The sequence below is a fragment of the Lygodium microphyllum genome, chromosome 18 (assembly GCF_053477565.2).
Source record: "Lygodium microphyllum isolate KBCC chromosome 18, Lygodium_microphyllum_v1.1.10, whole genome shotgun sequence".
Classification (NCBI taxonomy): Eukaryota; Viridiplantae; Streptophyta; class Polypodiopsida; order Schizaeales; family Lygodiaceae; genus Lygodium; species Lygodium microphyllum.
The window spans coordinates 79,651,997-79,675,316 of record NC_141152.1 but is presented as its reverse complement, the minus strand read 5'-3'; the positions used below and the strand labels follow the sequence as shown (position 1 = coordinate 79,675,316).

The window sequence follows — 23,320 nt, the reverse complement described above, 5'->3', positions numbered from 1 at the left end:
CTCTAAAGTGTCAACACAAATAACCTCTTTTTCTGCCCTGTTTTCAACATTAATTGCAACAAAAATTTCAGCCATTGTATCAACATCAACCATCCTTGAAAATAGCCCTGAAATACCTTCATTTGCGGCCATCAAACCATATGTCTTCAACTCTTTTTCAGCCCATCCTATATATTTCTTTTCAGCCCTGCACATGGCTGAAACATTTTTGAAATTGCTAAGACTACATGCTATCCATTCTTGCAATCCAGACACAAACACAATTTTCCCCTTTCTTGGAGGCATAATTATCTTCCTAGAAGCATTGCCACAGCATCCACTTATGGCAGTGCTATCTAAAAACCCTTAAACTCTCGTACATTAGGTGGCATAGGATTATCCTGCAACCTATCCCGATTGTGGGGATGATTCACACAAACAGTAAGAAATTGTACTACCTTTGTATTGTCTTTACTCCGAACATGAGCATATAAAGAACCATCATCCAAGGCTTTTGTTTCTAGCCTTGATTCCGAAATATAGGGATGTCCCAAAATCACAGGACAAGCCACATAAAGATCCCTTGACTAATTGTTTGTTGCCCGCATGTGCCATCCTGGATCTACATCAATTGGCCATCCTCCATTCTCATACAAGCTATGAGCCATAACATTGATTTCATAACCATGATCCAAGAGAGCTATGCAAGGTGTCTTTGTTTCTCCCACTTTAACAATTGTCTATGTTGTAGCACAAGCCTAATGCGTTCGTGAATAATGACTGCTTGGAATAAAATGACCATCTTCTTCTTTATGTGCTTGTTGATAGACACCCCTATTATACAAAGCCTTTTCTTTCTCCTTAGTGCTACCCATAATACTATTTTCAGTTGCAAGCTTGTTGTCTACACTTCCATCTAACCCATTTTTAGCATTAGCCTGCTCCAAAACAACATTATATACATCATCATATTCTCTCTAAAGATGTTTCTCTATATCTTTGTCAACCTGCATTAATGTTTGCAAAACTTCACCATCAAATTGTATTTTTCATTTCAGCATATCAATGATTGCATCATGAAATTCACGCTTTGCGATTCCAAGAACTTCGCCAAGTGTGAATTCCACTCTACTACCAAGTATGCGATCTTCCAAGACTTTTTTAAGGTTTGTGGTAGTTTCAAGATCTGATTGTAACCTGCAACTGGGTTGCTTGCCCCTTTTCTTCCCTTCTTGTTTCTTCTCTTGAGATGCATCCTCCATAACATGCTCAGGTATGGCTTTTTCAGCCTCTTTCTGTTGCTCCATTTTACTTCGTGTTATACGTTTAGATGGGCTTGAAGAGGAAGGACTAACAGTGTCCTCATAACTTCTTCTATTTGCTTCCACAAGAGCTTCTTAATTATGAACCTCAATCAAATAAACATAGGCTGAAAATGAGTCTACTGATACACTCCATCCTGTTCTCCCTTGTATACTTTGACTTGCATCAACCAATTCAGACTTTGTTGTTTTTCCCTTTTCTATGCAATCTAATACTTGCATCCAAACACGAGATTTTGCTTCAGCCATGTGAGCTTCATCAGTCCTTTTAATTCTCAACCCATATGTGACTGCATCTATGGTAGCAAATGATGTCCTTACAGCCATATCTTCCAACCTCTTCTGTATACTACTATTTCCAAAATTTGGCTCTATTGGAAGACCAATTTTTGTTGCATGTATTTTACCATCTTTCCAAAAGAGTAACCTTTTTGCTTCTGCTTCACGATAAGCTATACAGTCTCGCTTTTCATGCTATAAACTGTCACACCAAATGCATCTCCTCTTGTATCATTCTTTGTACGGTCTTTGGACTATTGTTTGAGCCTTCTCTTCTACCTTAACATCCAACTTTTCGACCTTTGCATAGATCTCTGTCAAATTCAGCCTCAAATCATGCATGCATTTGATTAATTCATCCACAGCATCACCTTTAAGAGCTAGACCAATAGGTACAACCGGTTGTTCCGCCTTAGCTGCAGGCACCTTGGCTGCAATTTTAGCCCCCTTTTGAGCATTGGTAGTTGTGGTGTTTGTACCCCATCTTAATTTCATCCTCTCTCTCTTCACCAACATATGCACTGCCTCAGTTATATTGGCCCAATTTGACTTCAGTCCCATTTCAGAAGAGGCATCTTCTAATCGATCAGTTACCTTCTCTTACAAAAAAGGATTCTCCAAGGATTGCTGGTCATCGGCATCCAAATGCATGTACCGACTTTCAAATTCACGGAGCAAAGCTGTAGCATGCAACCCTTATTGGGCTTTTCAATCCAATCTATAAATGTATGTTTAGTTACCAATCCTACATCTTCTAAGAAAAACTCTTCTCTCAAAGCTCTCTTAAAAGATGCCCAAACAACATCTCTTCTATGTAACTCATAAATCCGATCATGCAATGCATGCATGGCCAAACGGGAGAAATATTGACTCCATGCATATTGCGGTACCCCATGAAACAACATCTTTTCTTCATACAACCGGATGAAGGCTGAAACATTTTGACCTTTAAACTGCTTTAATTCTTGTCCCACTGCCTACAATGCATTTACGGCTAAGGAATAGATTCTTTCTGCTTCTTGCCGAGTTTGCATCTGTTGTTGTAATAACAACTACTGTTATTGTTGTTGCTACAACAAAGAAATCTTTGTTGTAAAGCATCACCACCACTTGAAGCTATAGAATCCCCCATCTTTACATACCTCTGCTACCAACTTTCACATCGGACTCACCACTGTCGAAGCGTTTGGGGTCAAAAGTCTACCGTGGGGGTAAGAGACAGCAAGGTGAAGGGAGATTCGAGGAGAGGAGTAGACGCAAGAGAAGGGGTTTGAAGAAATATAAGACGTAGAAGAATACTCACACGAAGAAATAGAAAATATAGAAGAATACTCACAGAGATTAAGCCTGTCGGTTTATTTCAACATTATAGGGAGATAAAACTATTATAGACAAAAACGTGTATAAAATAATACATTCCTCTATGCTGCTCAGATCGCCAATTTGATGCTTCCATTGGCTTCGAAAGGGGGTAAAATTTCAGCACACCTGACCAGAATTCTGCCAGATCACTCCTTCTTCATCTCCCACTTCGGAGTGTTGTTCATTTGCTGAAAACAGTAATCGTGCGTTGCACGATTTCGCCAATCTCTCTTTTTATATAAAATCCTATTAATTTGGTTGAAAGCTACATGCTTTCTTTTACATCTCATCCTAATCTGGAAGTTGTCTACAATTTTATGGATTTTTACAAGAGATAATATCTAAAATATAAAAAGGTGGCTAAAACTTGTTAAAAAATCTAATATTTTTGAACCATGGACACTAACACTAATGTCTAAAATGGTATTGGCTCTCTAAATCAATAAGAAAGCCACACTCTAGATTTTTTTACATGGTGTGCACATAGCAGCACAACAATGGCATGACACTCGACTTTCGCTTAGAATGTATTAACTCCTAATGATCCTGAGGCTAGTGGTGGAGTCAAGCTAGGAGCTATTATTAATTAACACTCTTGTAGACTATTTCTACTTCAATTTTTGACCCATGCCTTAAAGGTTCTCTAGACAATCGTATCCCCTTTCAAGAAAGTTCATAATGGCACTATTACATTAGTTCAAGCCATGCTTGGGTCTATTTCCTTGAATTGAAAATTCTTGGTTCTCTACACTTTGTAAGTATGCCCTTGTGATGGCATTGCTTGTGACCCCTCTTTGTTAAGTTGATCAAAGGTAGGTCTCCCAAATGTATCCCTACTAGATAAACATATGAATGATAAAGAGAGAGAAATAAATGGGCTTTAGTCTTTTATATCTTTTCACTATAGTGCCTTGAGTGATAGGGAACTAGCTTGGGATTTCTACTAATGTTAATGTGCCTTATGTAGGGGCATGATGAGTTTGTTGTCACCCTTGGTATTTGATATAAATATAAGAATTGACAAGGTGGCAATGGTCCATCAATGCAACATTTCTACCATCCTTTTAGATAGCCATGCTAAAGGGCATGATGGATAGTAGGTGTGCTAGGTGTGCACTCACCCTTTCTATCCATAATCATCTAAGGAGTTGTACATGAGGATCGAAGCATACAAAATGGACCCTAATAGAGAAGATTTTCAACACCACTCCCACTATAGGAACCATCCACATGCTAAGAAATCTAGGTTTTTTGAGTTCTTATTATTGAATTTCATGTGGACCTCAATAGAGAAGATTTTCAACACCACTCCCACTATAGGAACCATCCACATGCTAAGAATTATTATTGAATTTTACAATTAGACGAGTTAGGAGATTGGCTCTAAAACCTTATGGTTAGCAAAACAAGAATAGAAAGGTATTGTTTTTCAAAGACTAGATTAGATCCTTGCAAGTTAGCCAAGGGTACATTTGGATGTGCAAAAGTTAAAGTGTATATAGAGGTTAGAGTGGGGTTCTTTCCATAAGAATTTCCTAATAAAAGATTCTAGAACTGGATATAGAGCTACCTCAAGAGTTTTGAATTTAGGGGTAGAGATGGTGTAGTTTACGGTAAAATTAGGGAATGATCTGTGAAGAGAATTAAAGGATAAAAATGCAGCAAAAGAGTGTGCGTTAGATAATGATACAAATGCACATGAATCAAGAGAGGTTAAGGTATAAGCTTATTAAATGCAAATGATTAAGTAAACTAGTGGGTCAAATATGTATTTTAATAGAGTTCTTGATGTGCTTGTTTACATGCGAAGTACATTTACAACTTGTAGCATTTGTCTTAGCAAGACATGTATTGAATGTATGGTGAATGATCATGTTTAATTATGATTGTGAACTTTTAGGTAAGACCTTGTTAAATATAGACAAGCCAAGTAAAGTAGTGGTTAACATGATGTGTTTTGGTGACAAATTTATTGTAAGGACATATTCTTAAAGAATAAGAATTGTTTATGAAAATTATGAAAGATAGAGCCTGAGTGGAAGCACACAAGTGAGCTATGGTGGATGGAGCAAGAAAGCAAGAGAGAGAGAGATGTTGAATGTAGAAACTCCAATAGTCACAATGTGTGATTGACTTTCCATTATTCAATAGTCATTGAAAGAAGAAAGAACAAGGTGTCAATGATGGTGCCTACCACCTGCAGTGTATAGGTGTGAGATTAGGGTGTGTGAAGTAAATACAAGGTGACATAGATAATAGGCACCTTTACCCCCAACAACCTCCCACTTAAAGGCAAACATGCCTCTAGTGAGGAGAGGACAATAAAAAGTGACAAAGTACAAATGCACATAAAGTATGATAGGATGAGAAATAGACTTCATCTCATCCTATACCCATCATCTTCCTAAGGAAAGCCAAAGGTTCCATTGAGAGACTCTTATTGAGAAGATTTGCAGGATTCTCATTAGTTGAGATCTTGACAAGCTCAATAGACTTGTCCTCTATCACCTCCCTGATGATGATAGTGTACCTTAATGTGCTTTGTCTTGGCATGGAAGATTAGATTCTTGGCCAACTAAATAGCACTCGTAGAATCTGAATACAGTGTAGGAGTAACGATACTACCAAACTCTACCAGACGGCCTAATCATTGGGCCTCCTTGCAAGCCTCATTGGTGGATGCAACATACTTTGCCTTAATAGTAGTAGATAAGGTTGTGCATTAGTGTGCATTGGGACATTCAAGAAACAGGACCTCCAACGAAAGTGAAGACATAACCAAAGGTGGATTTTCTACTATCTGCATATCCAACATAGTTGAAGTCAGTGTAACCCACGACTGTAGTATCCTAACTATGAATGCTCATATCTATAGTGCCTTACAAGTACCTCATGATACCCTTTACGATGTCCCAATGTCACTGAGGTGTAACCATATAGCATACCGCAACTCCCACTGCAAATGTTGTGTCTAGACGAGTGGCTATCATAGCATACATCGAAACTACCCATTGCATATATATAAGGGATCTTGGCCATCTTGGTCTTCTATGACAAGTAAAGGAGTCTCTTAGAGCAATGGCTCGTGATATGCATGCCAAGAATATGTGAAGCTTGTCCCATGTCCTTTATCTCAAAGTTCTTATTGAGTTGACTTTTCAAGGCATCCAATTTATCACGAGCTCTCCTAGCAATGAATATATCATCCACATAAAGTACTAAGATAATAAGGTTGCCATCACGAGCATTCTTTGTGTAGACATGGATCCATATCACTACGTATATATCCCTATGAATGTATGAAAGCATCAAACTTGTGGTACCATTCCGTAGGTGCTTGCTTAAGGCCATAAAGGCTCTTTATCAACTTGCACATTAGGTGTTTCTTGCCTTTTTCCTCAAAGCCCTTAGGTAGCTATATATATGAATCTCATCATACAGGTCTACATGGTAAGAAAGTCATCTTTATATCCATGTAATAAAAATCCAAATCTAATTGAGCATCCAAAGCCAATACCAAGTGTAGGGTAGTCATCTCGACCATAGGAGAGAAGACCTCATCAAAGTTAAACATTGTACTCGTACTTCAAACCCTCGACGACCAATCTAGCTTTATATGCTAGCTTGGGGTATCTAGGGGTACTTTTAACTTGTATACCCACTTGCTTGACAAAACACACTTTCCACTAGGCAAATGAATCAAATCCCACATATGATTTTTGTACAATGAGTCATTGGTGCGTAGATCGGTCGCTGTATGCTCACGTAGTGAATCCCGGAAGGTCCCCAAGAACAATGAACTCTACCTTTTTGCACAAATTACAATGTAAAAAGCATGAACGACAAGAGCAAGAGACCAATTGGGTTCAATCTCCCCCCATGCCTTGTGTGAGCGCTTCAAAAGCATGTATTTTATGTATATTCCATCTTCATGCTCAATAATAGCCCAATTTACAAAAATATATCAAGCTTTTAGCTTTTGAGTTTGCTTTCACAAAAATAGAAATAAAGCTAATGGGCGGTGCCCAAAGAGTCTGGCACGCCCAACACAATGTCCAAATAGAAATAACATATCCGTGCGCATAGGCGCATACAAAATAATAATAAATAATCGATGCCTCAATAGACATGACAAAATATAGGCGTGGCGCCTATCAAAATATAATCCATAGGTCGAATACTCACTAGACTCCAATGCTTTCCTCCGCCACTGCTGCTATCTCTACACATCAACTGAAGCATTCACAATCGTTAGTAAAATAATACAATTAAACCGACAAAAGTGAATACCTAGCAGTCTTCAGCTACATAAATAAATCAACTGGTTAGAAATAAATCCTAACCTTAATTTATTACGAGTGCGCACTCTAAACTCATAAACGTTTATTAATTTAATATGCATTTTGCGGAATCACCCGCTATGGAATCACCAATGTACACACTAAATTAATGAAACGCCTGAAAAGGACAGGCGTCCCCATCAACTTCTCGCACAAAGAATCCACTTTGTGTATGAGCCCCGGTTATCAAAGTTTACGGAATCCACCGTAAAACCTCACAGAATCCACCGTGGCATATGCCTCCTGGCATCAGTCATACTCCGATTGCACGGTCCTCTCCCAAGAGCGACTATCACCTCTATGCATGGCCTCATCATAGGTAAGAGACTTACTAGCATCTGTCACCATAACATAGTCCATGGAGGGTACAAACTAATTTCTATCTCTAGTAGACTATCACAAAACAAGTTGTGGGGGCCTATACATCCTATCCAATATCATGATCATGGACCACTAGAACATCATCGGTAAGGCATGTTATCTAGCTAGTTTTATGGTAACAAGAGACTCCTTCTGAAATATCACTATGCATACCTGAACTACCTACTCAGGTTACTTATGCATCTTCTCCTCATGGAAAACAACATTATGGCTATGGATAACCTCATTAGCTTGTGGATCCTATAGCAGATAGCCCATCTCACCTACATCCCCATAACCAAGAAAGATGCATTTCACTGAATTAGGATGCAATTTATTGTGTTTGTCCTTGGGAACATGGCAAAAAACCTCTCATCCAAAGACATGAAAATGAGCATGTGATGAAGGTTTTCCAGACTATCCCTCCTTTATAACTTGACAACCAATAGTAGTGCATAGGGATCATTTTATCAAGTGTACGGTAGTAGCAACTGCCTCACCCAAAAATGTTGTGGTAAATCTACCTAGTTAAGCATACTATGGACTCTCTCTTGAATCGTCCTATTCATACACTTTGCAACACCGTTTTTGGGTGGGGTGTAAGAGGCGGTCAATTGATGCTTCATATCCCACTCATTGCAAAATTGTTCAAATGCTTTAAATACATATTCACCCCCATTATCTCACCTTAGGCATTCAACCTATATCCACATTGATTCTCAACAAGAGGAACCCAACATTGAAAGATAACCAATAACACCATATTGGGGAATATGGGAATTTCCCATAAGTTTGGGACATGTGGTCAAATCTTTGGATTTGTCATAACTTGAACATTTTAACTCCAAATTGAGCGCTCTATAGCTCAATAGATTCCATTTTTCAAGTGCTTTCCAATGATAGGTTACATCATATGGTTTTAAGAGACTTATGGGCATGCTATCCGAGTGCCACCTTTTTAGTATTCAAAAAATGGGAATTGGGAGATTCCCAAACTCACTAATATTGTGTTCAATACATCCGATCTTTGCTTGATAGGATATGCCTAGACCTTATGTGAATAATCATCAATGAAAGTCACAAGGTGCTTTACGCCACCTAGTGATTGACAGGGCATGGGACCACCTAAATTAGAATGAATAAGAGCCAGAGGCTCACCCATGTGTGTAATACTAGACTTTTTATTCTTCTTCACATTGTGGTTTGGCACATTAATTCCCATTAGACTATGCAAAAATTATAATCTATTCACTCTTTGCACCACCCTCAACCTCCATTCCTAATTTTGTACCTCACCCACAACAAGGACTCTAGGGCAAGGAATGGAGTTTAGTCTCATGCAACAACCCCACAACCACACATCAAAGCTCTAATAAGTGGCAAGGAGATTGGACTCTTCTAAAGAGAGAAAAAAAATCCTAACAATCCTCTCTCTCACAATTATTTTGTTAAATAACCTCAACTAACCTTGATGGTTCTAATTTATTTGATTTGCATGTGTAACAATCTTGTGCTTCGCATGTTTATTGCTAGTGCTTACCAACATGTTTAGTGGTTTTTTGCATTGGAGGGGACTTCTATGTTGATTACCTCTCCCCTCCTTGTTGGTGAAGGGATCAATCCCTTACTATACAAGTTGACTTTTTAATGCCATTGATATTGTAGTTGCCAAATGTGAAATCATAACTTTTTTCAAAATAATAAAAGTTTATTTATAAGGTGCCAAGGCACCTCTTATGGTGAGTCAAAATTCGTTAGCTATATCATTTAAAACAACAATGCATTGATATTGTATTAACCATAGAGAAAAATAAAAGGAATCACGACATTGCATACAAACAATGCACTAAGGTAACATCCCAAATACTAGCCATAGTTGTATCAGAGTGATATTTCTAAGGTATACTAAGATACCTTGGCAACCACCATAAATATGAGCTTCAAGGCATATTTATGTCATAAGATCTTATATAGTTAGGCTCTTCCTTTAATCGAACCCAACAAGTTACATATAGATAACTACCTTAAGAGCTGGATATCGTAGTAGTCACCAACAATATGAGCTGTAAGGCGTTTGTCTTATATAAGATATTTAATAGTTAGGCTCATCCTTGGATTGAACCCAACCAATTATACACACTTAGCTGCCTTAAGAGCTCATCATTAAAAAAATAAATACGACTTCATTTCTAGTAGTGTATTGGATACCCTCACAACACGTCATAGGGGTAGAGCTTTGAAATATATCAATTCGTCCATGTGAATGAAACGTGCTTAAAGGGATGCCTTAAGGACTGCTCTAAACGCTAACGGGTTACACAGAAACACAAAGGTACAGGTACACATAATCTAGAGCGGGAGATGCCAACTTCCTATTGTGTCCTCAGGGGGGAGAGAAGAGAACAGGCAGAAGAGGAGAGGGAGAGTATTCAGTGTTTACGTTGTTGTAGAAACAATGTCTCCCTCCCACTCCCTCCCTCTCTCTCTCTCGATATCTATGGAGGCCGAGACGGAAGGCCAGAATACGCCCCCAGAAGAAGATGCAGCTTTGAAAGGACCGAGCTCTGCAGAAACAGATCAAGTTCAAAATGCCGATGGAGAGAATGCAGAGCGACCGACCGCCATGGAAACGGAAACTGAGAAAGTCGAAGAAACTGAAAAATTTGCAGAAGAGTTTCAAGGCCAAGGGCAGGAAGAACAGGAGAATGAAGACGAGAACGATGGGGAAGAATTTGGCATGGAAATGGAAGCGGAGAAAGCTGAAGAAAGTGAAAAATTTGCGGAAGAGAAGCAAAGCCAAGGGCAGGACGAACAGGAGAATCAAGAAGAGAACGATGGGGACGATGTTGATGAAGATGACGACGATGAAAAAGAAGAATCAGAGAGAAACGAGGATAATGGTAGCAAAGCAAGTCATGACCGCCGCCGCAAGAAGCAGATAGTAAGGCTCGGTCCCAGGGAGTTCAAAACCTCGAAGACCATGCTCCATTTCTTCTTGGACCTGTTTCGAGGTTGGCCTCAGAACTGCAACGTGAACAAGGTAGCCTATCTAACATGCCTTTGATGTTTTGTCCTTGATTCTTATATGGTAACAGCCAAGACGGTAGTGTCTCAAGTCATGTTTGAGATCTTGTAGTTGGGATTGGTAGAGTGAAGAAGACTGCTCAAAAGCAACTTGATATCCTTTATTGGAGATAACCTCACGAAAACTTAGTGGATGCCAAGACAATGGAGCTGCTGCTGTCCCATTTGGTGCAACATGGAGCTGTTTTCATCTCAGATTGGCGGCCGTCCAGTAGCTGCCTGACATTGGTAGCCTGCTGCCAACCTGCGTTTCTGGCAGCCCAAACCTTCTCCTACATTTTTGTTTTGTGTTGCTGATCCTACAGCAGGCTGCTGCCTGTGTACAACTGTCTTTCTCCACAGTATTGTGGCTGTCATCTTCATCTTTAATTAGCAGACAATTTTGGTTCTGCTGTTGCTGCCCCTGGATATCTCTTTGGAGGCATTCCAGCCAGTAGACATTTGCTACAGGTCCTTCCATCAGCAGACAATTTTGTTTTTGCTGTTGTTGCCCTGAAGACCTTCTGGAGGCATTTCTGGCCAGGAGACATTTGCATTTTAGCTGCTACAGGTCCTTCCATCAGCAGACAATTTCCTTTTTCCTATTGCTGCCCTTGCAGATTATCGTCGTCATCAGCCACAACAATGGAGGACTCCTTTTCGTCCCCTTCACTGCTGTCCAACTTTATCTAGTATCTTCTTTGCATCCCCCTGCTCAGATGACTGCATTTTACTTCCTCCACAAAGCATTCTCCTTCGAAGTGCTGTTGCCTGAGTAGTGAGGACAGTGCAATTATCTCAAGCCACTTTATCAACTCTAGACTTTGTGGTTCATGCCTCAATCTGTTTGTCATATAGTCTATTGTCTCCATTGCAAACTCCATTGTTCCTTTAGATACTAGGATACATCTGTCCTTGCATTCCATGCATTGCTGGCTGAGAATCAAATATATTAGTCCCATGTATACCAAGAGAACCAATAGTATGCCCAACCATAGTATGAAACGCAAAAGCACTACAAATGTACCTTAGGTGTCCTACATTTTGAGACACAGCTTGCTGCCCTGAAGTCATAAGAGTATGCATTTCCATATTCCCATGCCTGTTTGGAGGTTGTCCTAAAGGAAACACTTACATTGGCTCATTAGATGCATTTGGTGAATTGTGACTTTGTGCCATGTCCAATTATGGGGTTACATGTTTCTTGAAGCATTAAAAGTTGCTTTCTCCTTTTTATCCTTGCTGCCTGTCTTCAGGGACTGCATAAATTCAGCAAATTGTGGGACCTTAGTAAGTTGAGACAAAGTCTCCATTGCTGCGTTGAGTCGAGCTTTGAATTGGATGTCATTGTGGATGGCATCGAGTTATGGCATGCTTGATTTGGTCATCTTAATTATGGTAGTCTACTTCGCCTAAGAAGCAAAAATATGGTGCTTGATCTCCCTTTGTTGAAAGCAACTACTCATAATGTATGTGAAATTGTATACTTGGCAAAATGCATCGTGCTTCATTTCTCAAAGCTGGATCTATGTGTGGTGATGAGATATTATAGTTTGTGGATTGTGATGTTTGTGGACCCATGTGTATTAGATCTATCGAAGGATACTTGTATTTTACTACCTTTATTGATGGCATGATCATCATTGTTGGGCATATGCATTGATTAGAAGTGCTTGTATGCTTTAAAACCTTCTTGGCCTTGGCTGAAAATGGCAATGGATGCAAGCTAATTACACTCTGTAGTAATCGAGGGAGGGAATACATGTTTTGAGAGTTCGACTCCTTTTTGGTTGAAAAGGGTATTACACATCAGCATCCTTAACAAAATGGTGTGGCTGAAAGAACAAATTGCGCTTTGATGGAAATGGCACATTGTATGCTTTCACACAATAAGTCATCCCCAAAGTTTTGGCTTGAGGCTATTATGTATTGAATCGTAGCCTCACTAAAGCATTGGTTGAGTGTATGCCTTATGATGGTTGGAATGGCCAGAAACTAGTGGTGTCGCATATTCGTGTTAAAAAATGACAGAGACCAGAGAGATAGTAGGGTTTGTGGGGAGAAACATAGTGCATGTATGACAAACACTGAGAGAGGAGAGAAACTTAGAAACACAAGAAGAATACGATGATCATACACTAAATCATGCTATGAGAAGGAAAGTTGATACATTGGAGCCAAAGCTTAGAAAATAACTGCAGTGTCTTGTCTGAATTAGTAGCACCACTTGTGGGAATCTACATAGTGAAGGGAGCAAAATGCAATTCTCCAGGCAATGGGCTAATGAAGTAATCACCAAAAGGTGAATGATAATTGTCGAGGGAGTGAATTGCAATCCTTTGATACTGTCAGAGATGTGGAAGACGGTCATCAGGTGTCTAGGGAGTGAACCGCAGTCGTTAGATGTTGAGGGGATGGGTTGGGTACCAAACCCAAATTCCAGATTGTGTCAACATTGTCCAACATAGGGAAAGCAGCCTAGATGTTGATGCCAAGGGATGGGTGACGACGCCAGATGAAGGGACAATCACCAGGAAGGTAAATGCAGCTTGTGAAGGCTCGTCAATCCAAAAACGTAGGTATTTGGGGCGTCAAAGATTGATGCTAGATGTGGGGTGACACCAAGCAAGAAAACGCTAATGCCAGGCTAGGGAAGGTGATGCTAGATGTGGAGGTCATCTCTAGGCAGCCCAACACAAATCTAGTAAAGCCTGAAAGGAGTGGAAGAGGTCGCCAATTATGGAGCTGATGCCAAGGTAGGAGTGTTGTCACCAATTGTAGGGAAGATGACCTAGTTGAAGATGGTGGAAGAAGGCCATGAACTGCGATGCCCTCAAAAAGGGGTGAGGGCAACAACAACGTGAGGAGAGGAGTGTCGTAGTGACGGAAGAAGGGGTGAAGAATAATTGGAGTGGTGTTGGTGGTCGCAAAAAATGAATGAAGTAATTGTCTATTTATATGTGTAAGCTGTCTAGGGTGGCGCACCATGGTGTGGGTGCCCATTGAAAAAGTCACTTGAATGTGGATACTAGCTCTTTTTGGGGTTTTTAGTGTGAAACCCTAATTGAAGTGTGTAAATTGAAGAAGTGGTTTCTCAACATCTCCTCTTAGGTCCAAAAAGGGATGAAGAAAGAGGGGTGAAGAGAGATACGAAGAAGATGGAGAGGATCTTGGAGATCCAAGATGTTTACTTGAAAGATAACTCGTAGAAAGACACAGTGGATGAGATGAATTGTAGAAGCTGACTCCACCTCGGAAGAGAAGCCCCTAGTTCTGTAACTCCATGTTGGAAGGAATTCGAAGGCCTCGTCACCAAGTTGCGGTTAAACCTCTAAGGCCCCGATGTAAGTGGTACTTGAAGATCTTGATTATCAATAGGAGAAATGATTACTCGAAGATAGCCATCTCCAAATAGTAAACGGTGGGTGAGGAACGGCATGAGTAGGTGTCCCCTTTAAGGGTGAAGATGCAGGGGCCCCCTCGGAAGCCGAAGGAGGAGCCCTTGTAAAGGGCTAGCAAAGTACATCCCCTCTCTAAATCCCCTTCGACGAGAGAGGGAATCTAAAAACTCATGGATTATGGGCTCCGAATCATTTGATGATGAAGGAAGTGCTATTGGTCATGTTGAAGAAGGTATCTAGGGTATCAAAGATGTCTAAGAACTCCCAGAGGTGGCCTCTTGAACCTGAGTAGTTGAGGACGAAGAAAGATGAGGCGCAGGCTGAGGCAACATTCAGTCTCTTAGTGGAGCGGACTCCCAAGGGGATGGTATTCAACAATCACTGTCTTTTGGCAGAGCGGATTGTAGAACCGCAGATTGTTGAGGTGGCATTCTTGAAATCTTGAAAGAAGTAGAAGTAACCTCTATAGCGCATTGTAGCAATCGTGCGGAGGCCGTGGTACCAGTCGATCCTCGTGGCTCGAAAGGGCTTAGTGTGCATCAGATGTGTTTTATTGCCTTCAGCATAAAAATCTAAAAGCCGAAGCCATTGTAGGATAAACTTTGTTTTCCAGAAGGGAGATGTGGCATGAGTACCTGGGGATAGATATATATACTCCAATGGGGTAGGGAGCAAAGGTCTATGTCGACAAGCATCGGTGAGGTTTCTAGTGATGCTAGAAGAGGAGCGCCCAATGGTCTGTTCATTTGTGTGTGGAGTTAGAGCATTAGAGTGGCAACCTGTAAAAGGAAGGTTGGGTGAGAGAGGAAGAGAAGGGTATCTTTGTCTTCTAGTGATGTAGTAGAAATGAAGGGGAAATTGCCTTTGGCTTTGATACCATGTCAAAAAATGACAGAGACCGGAGAGATAGTAGGGGTTGCGGGGAGAAACATAGTGTGTCAAATACCGAGAGAGGAGAAACTCAAAAACACGAGAATATGGTGATGATACATTGAATTACGCTATGAGAAGAAAAACTAATATAGTAGAGCCGAAGCTCAAAAGATAACTGCATTGTTCTGTCTAAATCAGGTGGCAACATTTGTGGGAATTTGTACAGTGAAGGGAGCGAAATGCGATCCTCTGGGTAGTGGGCTATCGAAGTAATCATTGGAAGGTGGACAATTGTCGAGGAAGCAATTGGTATTCCTTTGATGCCATTGGAGATGTGGAAGATGATCGCCAGCTATTGAGGGAGCAAAAGGCAGTCCCTAGATGTCAAGAGATCGCTTGGGCAGTAAAATGCAAGTCCTAGAGTGTTTTAGATCTGTCAAATGTAGGGAAAGCAGCCCAGATGCTGATGCTAGGGGATGGATGATGATGTGTGATGAAGGGACAACCATTAGGAGGGTAAATGCAACCTGTGAAGGCTTGTCAACCCAAAAACGTAGGTATTTGTGTGAGTGTGCGCAACGGAAGAAGAACATGAACACAGAGGAGAGGAGAGAGAAAGCAGAGAATGAAGGAAGAAAGTCTGCACTGACTGAGATGAATGCTGAATACACTGAAATGGACAGAGCAGTCCCTGCACGCAGCCCCGAGCGTCAGTGAGGGGACCAGGACAGACTGGAAGCAATGGCAGCACCAATGCCGGAGACGGAGATGGCGGAGGCAGCGCTGAACGTGCAGAGCACAATGCTGGAATGACTGGGGGGACTGCTATATATAGCCCCCAGGCCAGAAAACTGGCCGACCTGCCAATCTGGCCGACCTGCCCAGAAAATGGTCCGACTGCAGAAAAACAGCCCAGTTTGGGCTGTATGACACCCAAGGCTGCAGACTAACCAGGACAGCCACTAAAATGACTGACAGAGCTCCTCAGTCTCCTGTCAGACTCTGACAGGAGCTCACAACCAGGAGATGACAGACTGAGAATGATAAAGAGCAGGCTAACACCCCCTCTCAGATCCTGGGAGAGTCTGAAGACCCAAGAACCGCATGTGATGAAGCAAAGAAGCCTGAGGCAAAGGCTTCATAAAGAGATCAGCTGCATTGTCCGCCGTAGGACAATAGACCAACACCAGCTCCGAATCCACGATCCGCTCTCTAACATAGTGATATTGAACCTCAATGTGCTTCGTGCGAGCATGAAACACCGGGTTCTTGGCCAGAGCAAGAGCACTCTAGTTATCCACGCGCAGCTCCGTAGGTCTGGTCTGGGAAAAGCCAATCTCCGCGAGTAAGCGACGGAGCCAAACTGCCTCCATAGCGGTCGAACATAGGGCCCGATACTCAGCCTCTGTAGAAGAAAGTGCCACAGTAGGCTGCTTCTTACTGCTCCAAGAGACAGCACCGGATCCAAGGGTGAAAGCATAACCTGTAGTGGATCGTCGCGAATCCACATCACCAGCCCAATCAGAATCACTCCATCCAGAAAGGGTAATCCCATCTCCATACATGATCCCGAAGGATCGAGTCCCCTGTAAATAGCGAAGAACCCGCAAGGCGGCCTGCCAGTGATCTTGGGTAGGAGTCTGCATAAAAGAAGACAATAAAGCCACCACAAAAGAGATATCCGGCCGAGTGTGAAGCAGCCAGATAAGAGAGCCGACAAGGCACCTGTAACGGGTGGGATCTGGAAGGGGAACTCCAGCTGTCAAAAGCTTGGACTCGGGGTCCATGGGGCATGAGATAGGCCGACACTCAGCCATATCAAACTCCGAAAGAAGCTCGGAGATGTACCTGTGCTGCGAGATAAAAATGCCCTGTGCCATCTGATAGATCTCCAGGCCTAGAAAGAAGTGAAGGATCCCTAGATCCGTCATGTCAAACTCCTGCTGAAGAATGGACCGTGTATGCTCCACCTGCTGAGTGTCGCTCCCTGTAATGATAAGATCATCCACATACAAGATAAGGAACACTGAAAGAGAATCCACAACCCGTAAGTAGAGGTTGGGATCATAAGCGGAGCGCGCAAAGCCACTCTGTAGAAAGAAGCGGTCAATCCGTTGGTACCAAGCACAAGGAACCTGCTTCAAGCCATAAAGAGCCTTCCGCAGCCTGTAGACATGATCCTCCTTCCCCCGCACAAGAAAACCAGGAGGCTGTGAAACATAAATCTCCTCCTCAAGAACGCCATTCAGAAAAGCAGACTTGACGTCCATCTGATAAACAGGCCAACGGTGGTGAGCAGCAAGAGCCAAAAGAACTCGAATGGTGGACATCTTGGCTGTAGGAGCAAAAGTCTCGAAGTAGTCCAAACTTGCACGCTGTGCAAAGCCCTTGGCAACAAGCCTCGCCTTATGCTTGTCCAAGGAGCCATCTGCAAGATACTTGGTCTTAAAGACCCATTTCACACCTATCACCTTCCGTTTCGCGGGACGCGGAACAAGCTCCCACGTATGGTTTCGCTCGATGGAATCGAGCTCGGCCTGCATAGCCTGTCTCCAAATATCCTGTGCAAGAGCCTCCTCCACAGTGGAAGGCTCGGAATCCTGAAGAATCTGTGACATAAGAGCATAGTTCACACATAGTGAACTATCCCGCTGGGCCTGTAAACGTGCTGATCGACGTGGACCTGTAGAAGAAGCAGGAAAGTGAGTAACACCTGAATCCTGCATGAGCCGGCGATACCATAAAGGAATCCTGAGAGATTCGTGCTGCTGTGAGGGAGACCGGGGGGTCTCCGGAACGTGCAAAGCACCCAAATCGGAGAGGGACTCCCCCTCACGGAGTGAAGGTAGATCCTCCGCATCTAAAGAAGGCTGTGTATCCCGTGAAGATCCCGAAGTGGCGGTGGAAGAGCTCGTAGAAGACGGAGTCACATCCACCAAAGGGGAAAGGGAAGCCGAAGGCGGAGGAATAGGGGGGGTGCTAAGGGGTATCCTGGAAGGAAGTGAAGGGAGAGAAGGTGGGGGAGGGTCCGTAGATGACGAAGAAACATCTGTAATGGAACCATCAATCGGATCCTCAGAGGCCGAAGCCTCATCAAAGATCACATCCCTGCTCACCTCAACCTTCCGCGTCGTCGGGTCGTAGAGCCGATATTCCTTTGTGGTCGTACTATAACCAACGAAGATAAGCTTTCTCGACTTAGAGTCGAACTTCGTCTTCCTCTTCTTCTTGTCCACATGGACAAAAGCATCGCACCCAAAGATGCGAAAATGGGACACGGAAGGCTTCTTCCCAAAGAAAGCCTCATACGGAGTCATGTCCTGTAATGCCGAAGTCGGAGAGCGGTTGCGAATATGCACCGCTGTAGCCACCGCCTCACCCCAAAGGAAATGAGGAAGACTCCTATGCTCCAGCATAGATCGGGCCATCTCCACCATGGTCCGATTCGCACGCTCCACCACACCATTCTCTGATGGTGTGTTCGGATGGGAATACTCCACCCGAATACCATGATCCCTGCAAAACTGAGAGAAAAGGTGAGAAGTGAACTCGCCACCGTGATCACTCGAACGCCACGAACCCTGTGTCAAAGTGCAGCGGTGCGGAAGCGTAGGACTGAGAGAGAGAGAACGCAGAGAGAAAAGGGAGAGAAAGAGATAGTGTACAATGAAGATCTGCTGTATAAAGAATGCTGAATACAAAGATATACACGGGCGCAGCGCGCTGGACTGCGTGTCTCCACCTCGACGATGCGACCTGCTGTCCACCTCGAAGTCTACTGCAGTCTGCACTGTCTGCTGTCTGAAATCTGTGAACAGAGACAGAAATCTGCACGGCACCGGTCTGTAATCTGCGACAGAGAAGAATGGACAGACTGCTGGAAACGTCGGCAATATATAGCCGAAAAACTGCCTGAAATGGGGCGCCAGAAATAGGGTGCAGCCTGGAGTAAGTCGGCTGCAGGCAGTCGGACTGCCACGTGGCAGTCCGACTGTGCAGCAGCCTGCTGGTCCGACTGTGCAGGCCTGCCTGCCCACCAAACAGGCTATGATCTCTAACACCCCCTCTCAGAGCCTGGGCAGGGCAAAAGCCTGAGGGATTTGGAATGTTGCCGAAGGAGAGCCTGAGGAAGCGCCTTTGTAAACAAATCCGCAAGATTATCCTCCGTCTTGCAATACTCCATAGTGATGGTCTCATCCAGAAGCTTTTCTCGGATGAAATGGTACTGAATCTCAATGTGCTTCGTCCGGGCATGAAAAACAGGGTTTCTCGCCAAGGCAATGCAACTCTCATTGTCACATCGCAGCAACGTAGGACGAGTCTGGGGGCACCCAAGCTCCTCCAACAATCTCCGAAGCCACACAACCTCGCATGTGGTGGAAGACGCGGCCCGATACTCCGCCTCAGTAGACGAAAGGGCTACCGTGGGCTGCTTCTTGCTACTCCATGAAATAACACCTGCACCCAAAGTAAAGCAGTAACCTGTTGTAGACCGCCTGTGGTCCACGTCACCGGCCCAATCCGAGTCGCTCCAACCTGCAAGTACAAGATCTGACCCATCTGTCCCTGCGGGGTAATGAATCCCCAAATCAGACGTCCCCCTCAGATACCGAAGTATCCTCTGAGCAGCCTGCCAATGCACCGTCTTAGGTTCACTCATGAACCCAGCCAAGAGCCCAACAGCAAAACATAGATCAACCTTGGTGTTGAGAAGCCAAATCAAAGACCCTATCAATTGTCGATAGCGGGAAGCATCCGCCAAAGGAGAAGCTGAGTGGGAAGTGGCCTTCCAGTTCGGATCCATAGGAGTAGAGAGGGCCCGACAATCTTCCATCTCAAAAGACACCAAGAGCTCCTGTACATATCTCTGTTGGGAGAGAAAAATCCCCCTCTGAGACTGATAAATCTCATGTCCTAAAAAGAAATGGAGTAGCCCCAAATCCGTCATCTCGAACGTCCGATGTAAAGCTGACTTTGTCTCCTTGACCTGCTGTGCATCATCACCTGTGACAATCAAATCATCAACATATAATACAAACAGCACACAACCATCCTCGGAAGTGTGAACATACAGCTGCGGATCGGCCTTGGACCGCCGATATCCCAACTGAGTCTGGAGGAACGAATCAATCTTCTCGTTCCAAGCTCGCGGGGCCTGCTTGAGACCATACAGGGCCTTCTTCAACCTGTAGACTTTCCCATCTGAAGAACCAAAGCCAGGAGGTTGCTCAACGTAGATCTCCTCCTTCAGATCACCATTCAGGAAGGCCGACTTCACATCCAGCTGATAAACAGGCCATCTCCTATGGCTAGCCAAAGCAAGAACAGCTCTAATGGTGGCCATACGAGCTGTAGGAGCAAAGGTGTCATGACAGTCAATCCCTGGGCGCTGGGCAAAACCCTTAGCAACAAGGCGAGCCTTGTGCTTATCCAAAGTACCATCACTGAGATATTTGGTCTTGAAGACCCACTTGACTCCAATCACCTTCTTCTTCGGGGGGCGTGGCACAAGTGACCAAGTGCCATTCCTCTCAATAGCCTCCAACTCAGCTTCCATAGCTTTCTTCCATGGGGCGGACTGTAAAGCCTCCTTCACGGAGGTGGGCTCTCGATCCTGCATAACACAGGACATCAAACAATAATTGGAGCAAACAAGCTCCGAAGAATGCGCCTGGTGTCTCCGTGACCGCCGCGGACCATCCTGCGGTCCCCACTCCTCAGGAACCCCCTCGATCCCTGAATCACGGAGTGTGTCACGGGCCCAGCGAGGAGGAGGCCGAACCTCCCCTCGTCGTTCTCTATCAGTAGAAGACTCTGGAATGTCCACCGGTGGTAACTCCGCAGAAGGATCCGGTGGAACAGTAGACTCTGTGTCAGAAACAGAATCATAATCAAACGGCACAGGCTCCAGTGGAATTGTAGAAGGAGCCAAACTCTCCCCTGGATCTCCAAGAACGGGGTGCTCCTCACCCGTTGAAGAAGCCGGAACCTCCACAAACCGCACATCACGGCTAGTATATACATCCCGCTTGACGGGATCATACAGTCGGTAGCCTCGGGACTGGGAGCTGTAGCCAATAAATACCTGTTTTCGGGAAGCCGCTTCAAATTTGTCACGGTGAGCCTTGGGAATGTGAACATAGGCATCACACCCAAAGACCCGAAAGTAAGAAACATTTGGCTTCGTCCCAAAATAAGCCTCAAATGGAGTCATCCCTTCCACGGCCGAAGTAGGGGATCGATTAAGGATGTGGACTGTAGTAGCCACAGCCTCGGCCCACAGAACCTGAGGGGTCTGTCGGTGCTCCATCATGGTGCGCGCCATCTCGATCACACTGCGGTTCTTCCGTTCTAGAATACCATTTTCTTGAGGAGTATTGGTATTGGCAAACTCCTGGTGAATTCCTCTATCTGCACAAAACCGAGCAAATTCATTAGACACAAATTCACCTCCCTTGTCGGATCGCAAGGTCTTCAACTTCCGGCCTGATCGGTTCTCCTCAAAGAGAAGCCAATCCTTGAAGTGCGAGAAAGCTACTGACCTGTAGTGCCAAAAAGTAGGCCCATATCATCCTGCTGTAGTCATCCACAATCAGCATGAAGTACGAGCTCCCACGCAGGGACTCAGTCCTCATCAGGCCACATAGATCCGTAGATACTAGCTCCATCGGTGAAGTAGACCGCCGCGAAGCTGTGTGGGGAATGGCATCCCGATGCTGCTTCCCCCGTATGCAGGAGACACATGGCTGCTGGCTCACCACTATATCCGGCAACCCTCGAACAAGCTGTCCACGTGACGCCCTCTGAAGATAGTCATAGTTCAGGTGACCAAACCGAGCATGCCATAATTCAGACTGTGACTGTGAGGTAAGAAGAAGAGTAGAGAGGGCAGTGGAAGACTTCAGTTTGTAAATGCCGTTCTCCTCATATCCAGATGATAGAACCTTCCTCGATTCACGATCAAGGATTCACACAGTAAAACTGTTAAACTCCACCAAAAGACCAAGGGAGCAAATCTTATGAACTGAAAGGAGATGGTACCCTAATCCCGGTACATGCAAAACCTCTGAGGTATGGGTGCCACCTCGTCCATCCGGAATAAGCTGCATCTTACCCCGACCTGCAATAGAAACTGAAGAGCTGTCTCCAATGAGAACCTGCCCACGCGAAGGTCGCAGCTGGGCAACACCATCTGATAAAGGAGTCATGTGCCGTGAGGCACCACTGTCAACAATCCACTCTCGAGCTTGGTGATCCGTCATCGCAGCATCAGAAGCATTCGGTGAAGCGTCCTCAATGACAACTAGATGTAGAAATGCAGCTGATGAGGGTGCAGCCACCGCTCCAGAATCCTTGGTTTCCTTCTTCTTGGTGTCCTTCGAGTCTTTGTCAGGGCAATCCTTCTTCCAATGGCCAGTCTTTCCACAAATATGACATGTGGAGTCTTTGTCCTTGTCCTTCTCCTTGTCCTTCTTGGACTTGTTATCCCCCTTCTTCTTCTTTTGGTCCTTTCCCTTCTTCTGAGAGGCTTGACCTGTCAACGCCTCCGTCTTGGAAGCATTCTGTCCCTTTAACTGTTCCTCTTGGTCCAAGACCATAGGAACCAACTCTTCCCACCGAAGAGTAGACTCTCGCCCCGAAGCAATAAGGGCAGAGTAAAATGTACCGAATCGTGGCGGCAACTGGGACAATAGTGTGATCGCCATGTATGTCTTCGGAGGAAATCGGCTTCCCCGCATTCTGAACCTGCATCTGTAGTTGCCTTAGCTTGTTAATGTGTTCCCTTAGCGAAGAAGACTTATTGACGGACAAAGTCCGCATCTGGACCTCCAAAGAAACCCTCTTCATCAGGGTCATCCGATTGTACATTTGATCAAGCTCCAGCCATATCTCACGAGCCACCGTCAAGTGCTCGATGTGAGCGATCACGGTTGTAGTGCATGATAGAAAGAGAAAGGATCGAATCCTGGCATTCAGTTTGTCCCAATGAGACTGGGCCCTGGCCAACTCCGCACGAGCATCGGAAGAGAGTTTGGACTCATCTCTCCCGAAGGCCGGTCAATATCTTCCTGTACCAACTCTGCCAAATCATAGGACTCAAGAATGGCCAACATCATAACGCGCCAAATGCGGTAGTTGTCGCCGTCGAGCTTCTGATCTGTAGGAAGAGCCGGTAAGACAGGCACGTTCCGGTCCATAATCGCCTGGAACTCCAAGTCCATCTCTGTAGACATCTTCACCTACAATGCTTTCTCAAACGCAAAAGCAGCCCCCTCTGACTGAGTAAACTCAGCCTGCTAAGGCTCTTCCGCGTCCCGAAGCTTTTTCACCCGCTGGAGGC

At 44.2% G+C, this 23,320-nt stretch overlaps 1 protein-coding gene across 1 annotated transcript in view; it reads left to right on the top strand.

Annotated features, from left to right (window-relative positions):
- Positions 1–9,923: 9,923 nt before the first annotated feature.
- Positions 9,924–23,320, top strand: part of LOC148021061 (uncharacterized) — a 52,832-nt gene continuing 39,435 nt past the window's right edge. Inside the window, exon 1 of the mRNA XM_087698912.1 lies at positions 9,924–10,682. Within this exon, the coding sequence (XP_087555038.1) occupies positions 10,098–10,682 (585 nt within the window). The 5' untranslated portion in view covers positions 9,924–10,097. The remainder of the gene's footprint in view (positions 10,683–23,320) is intronic.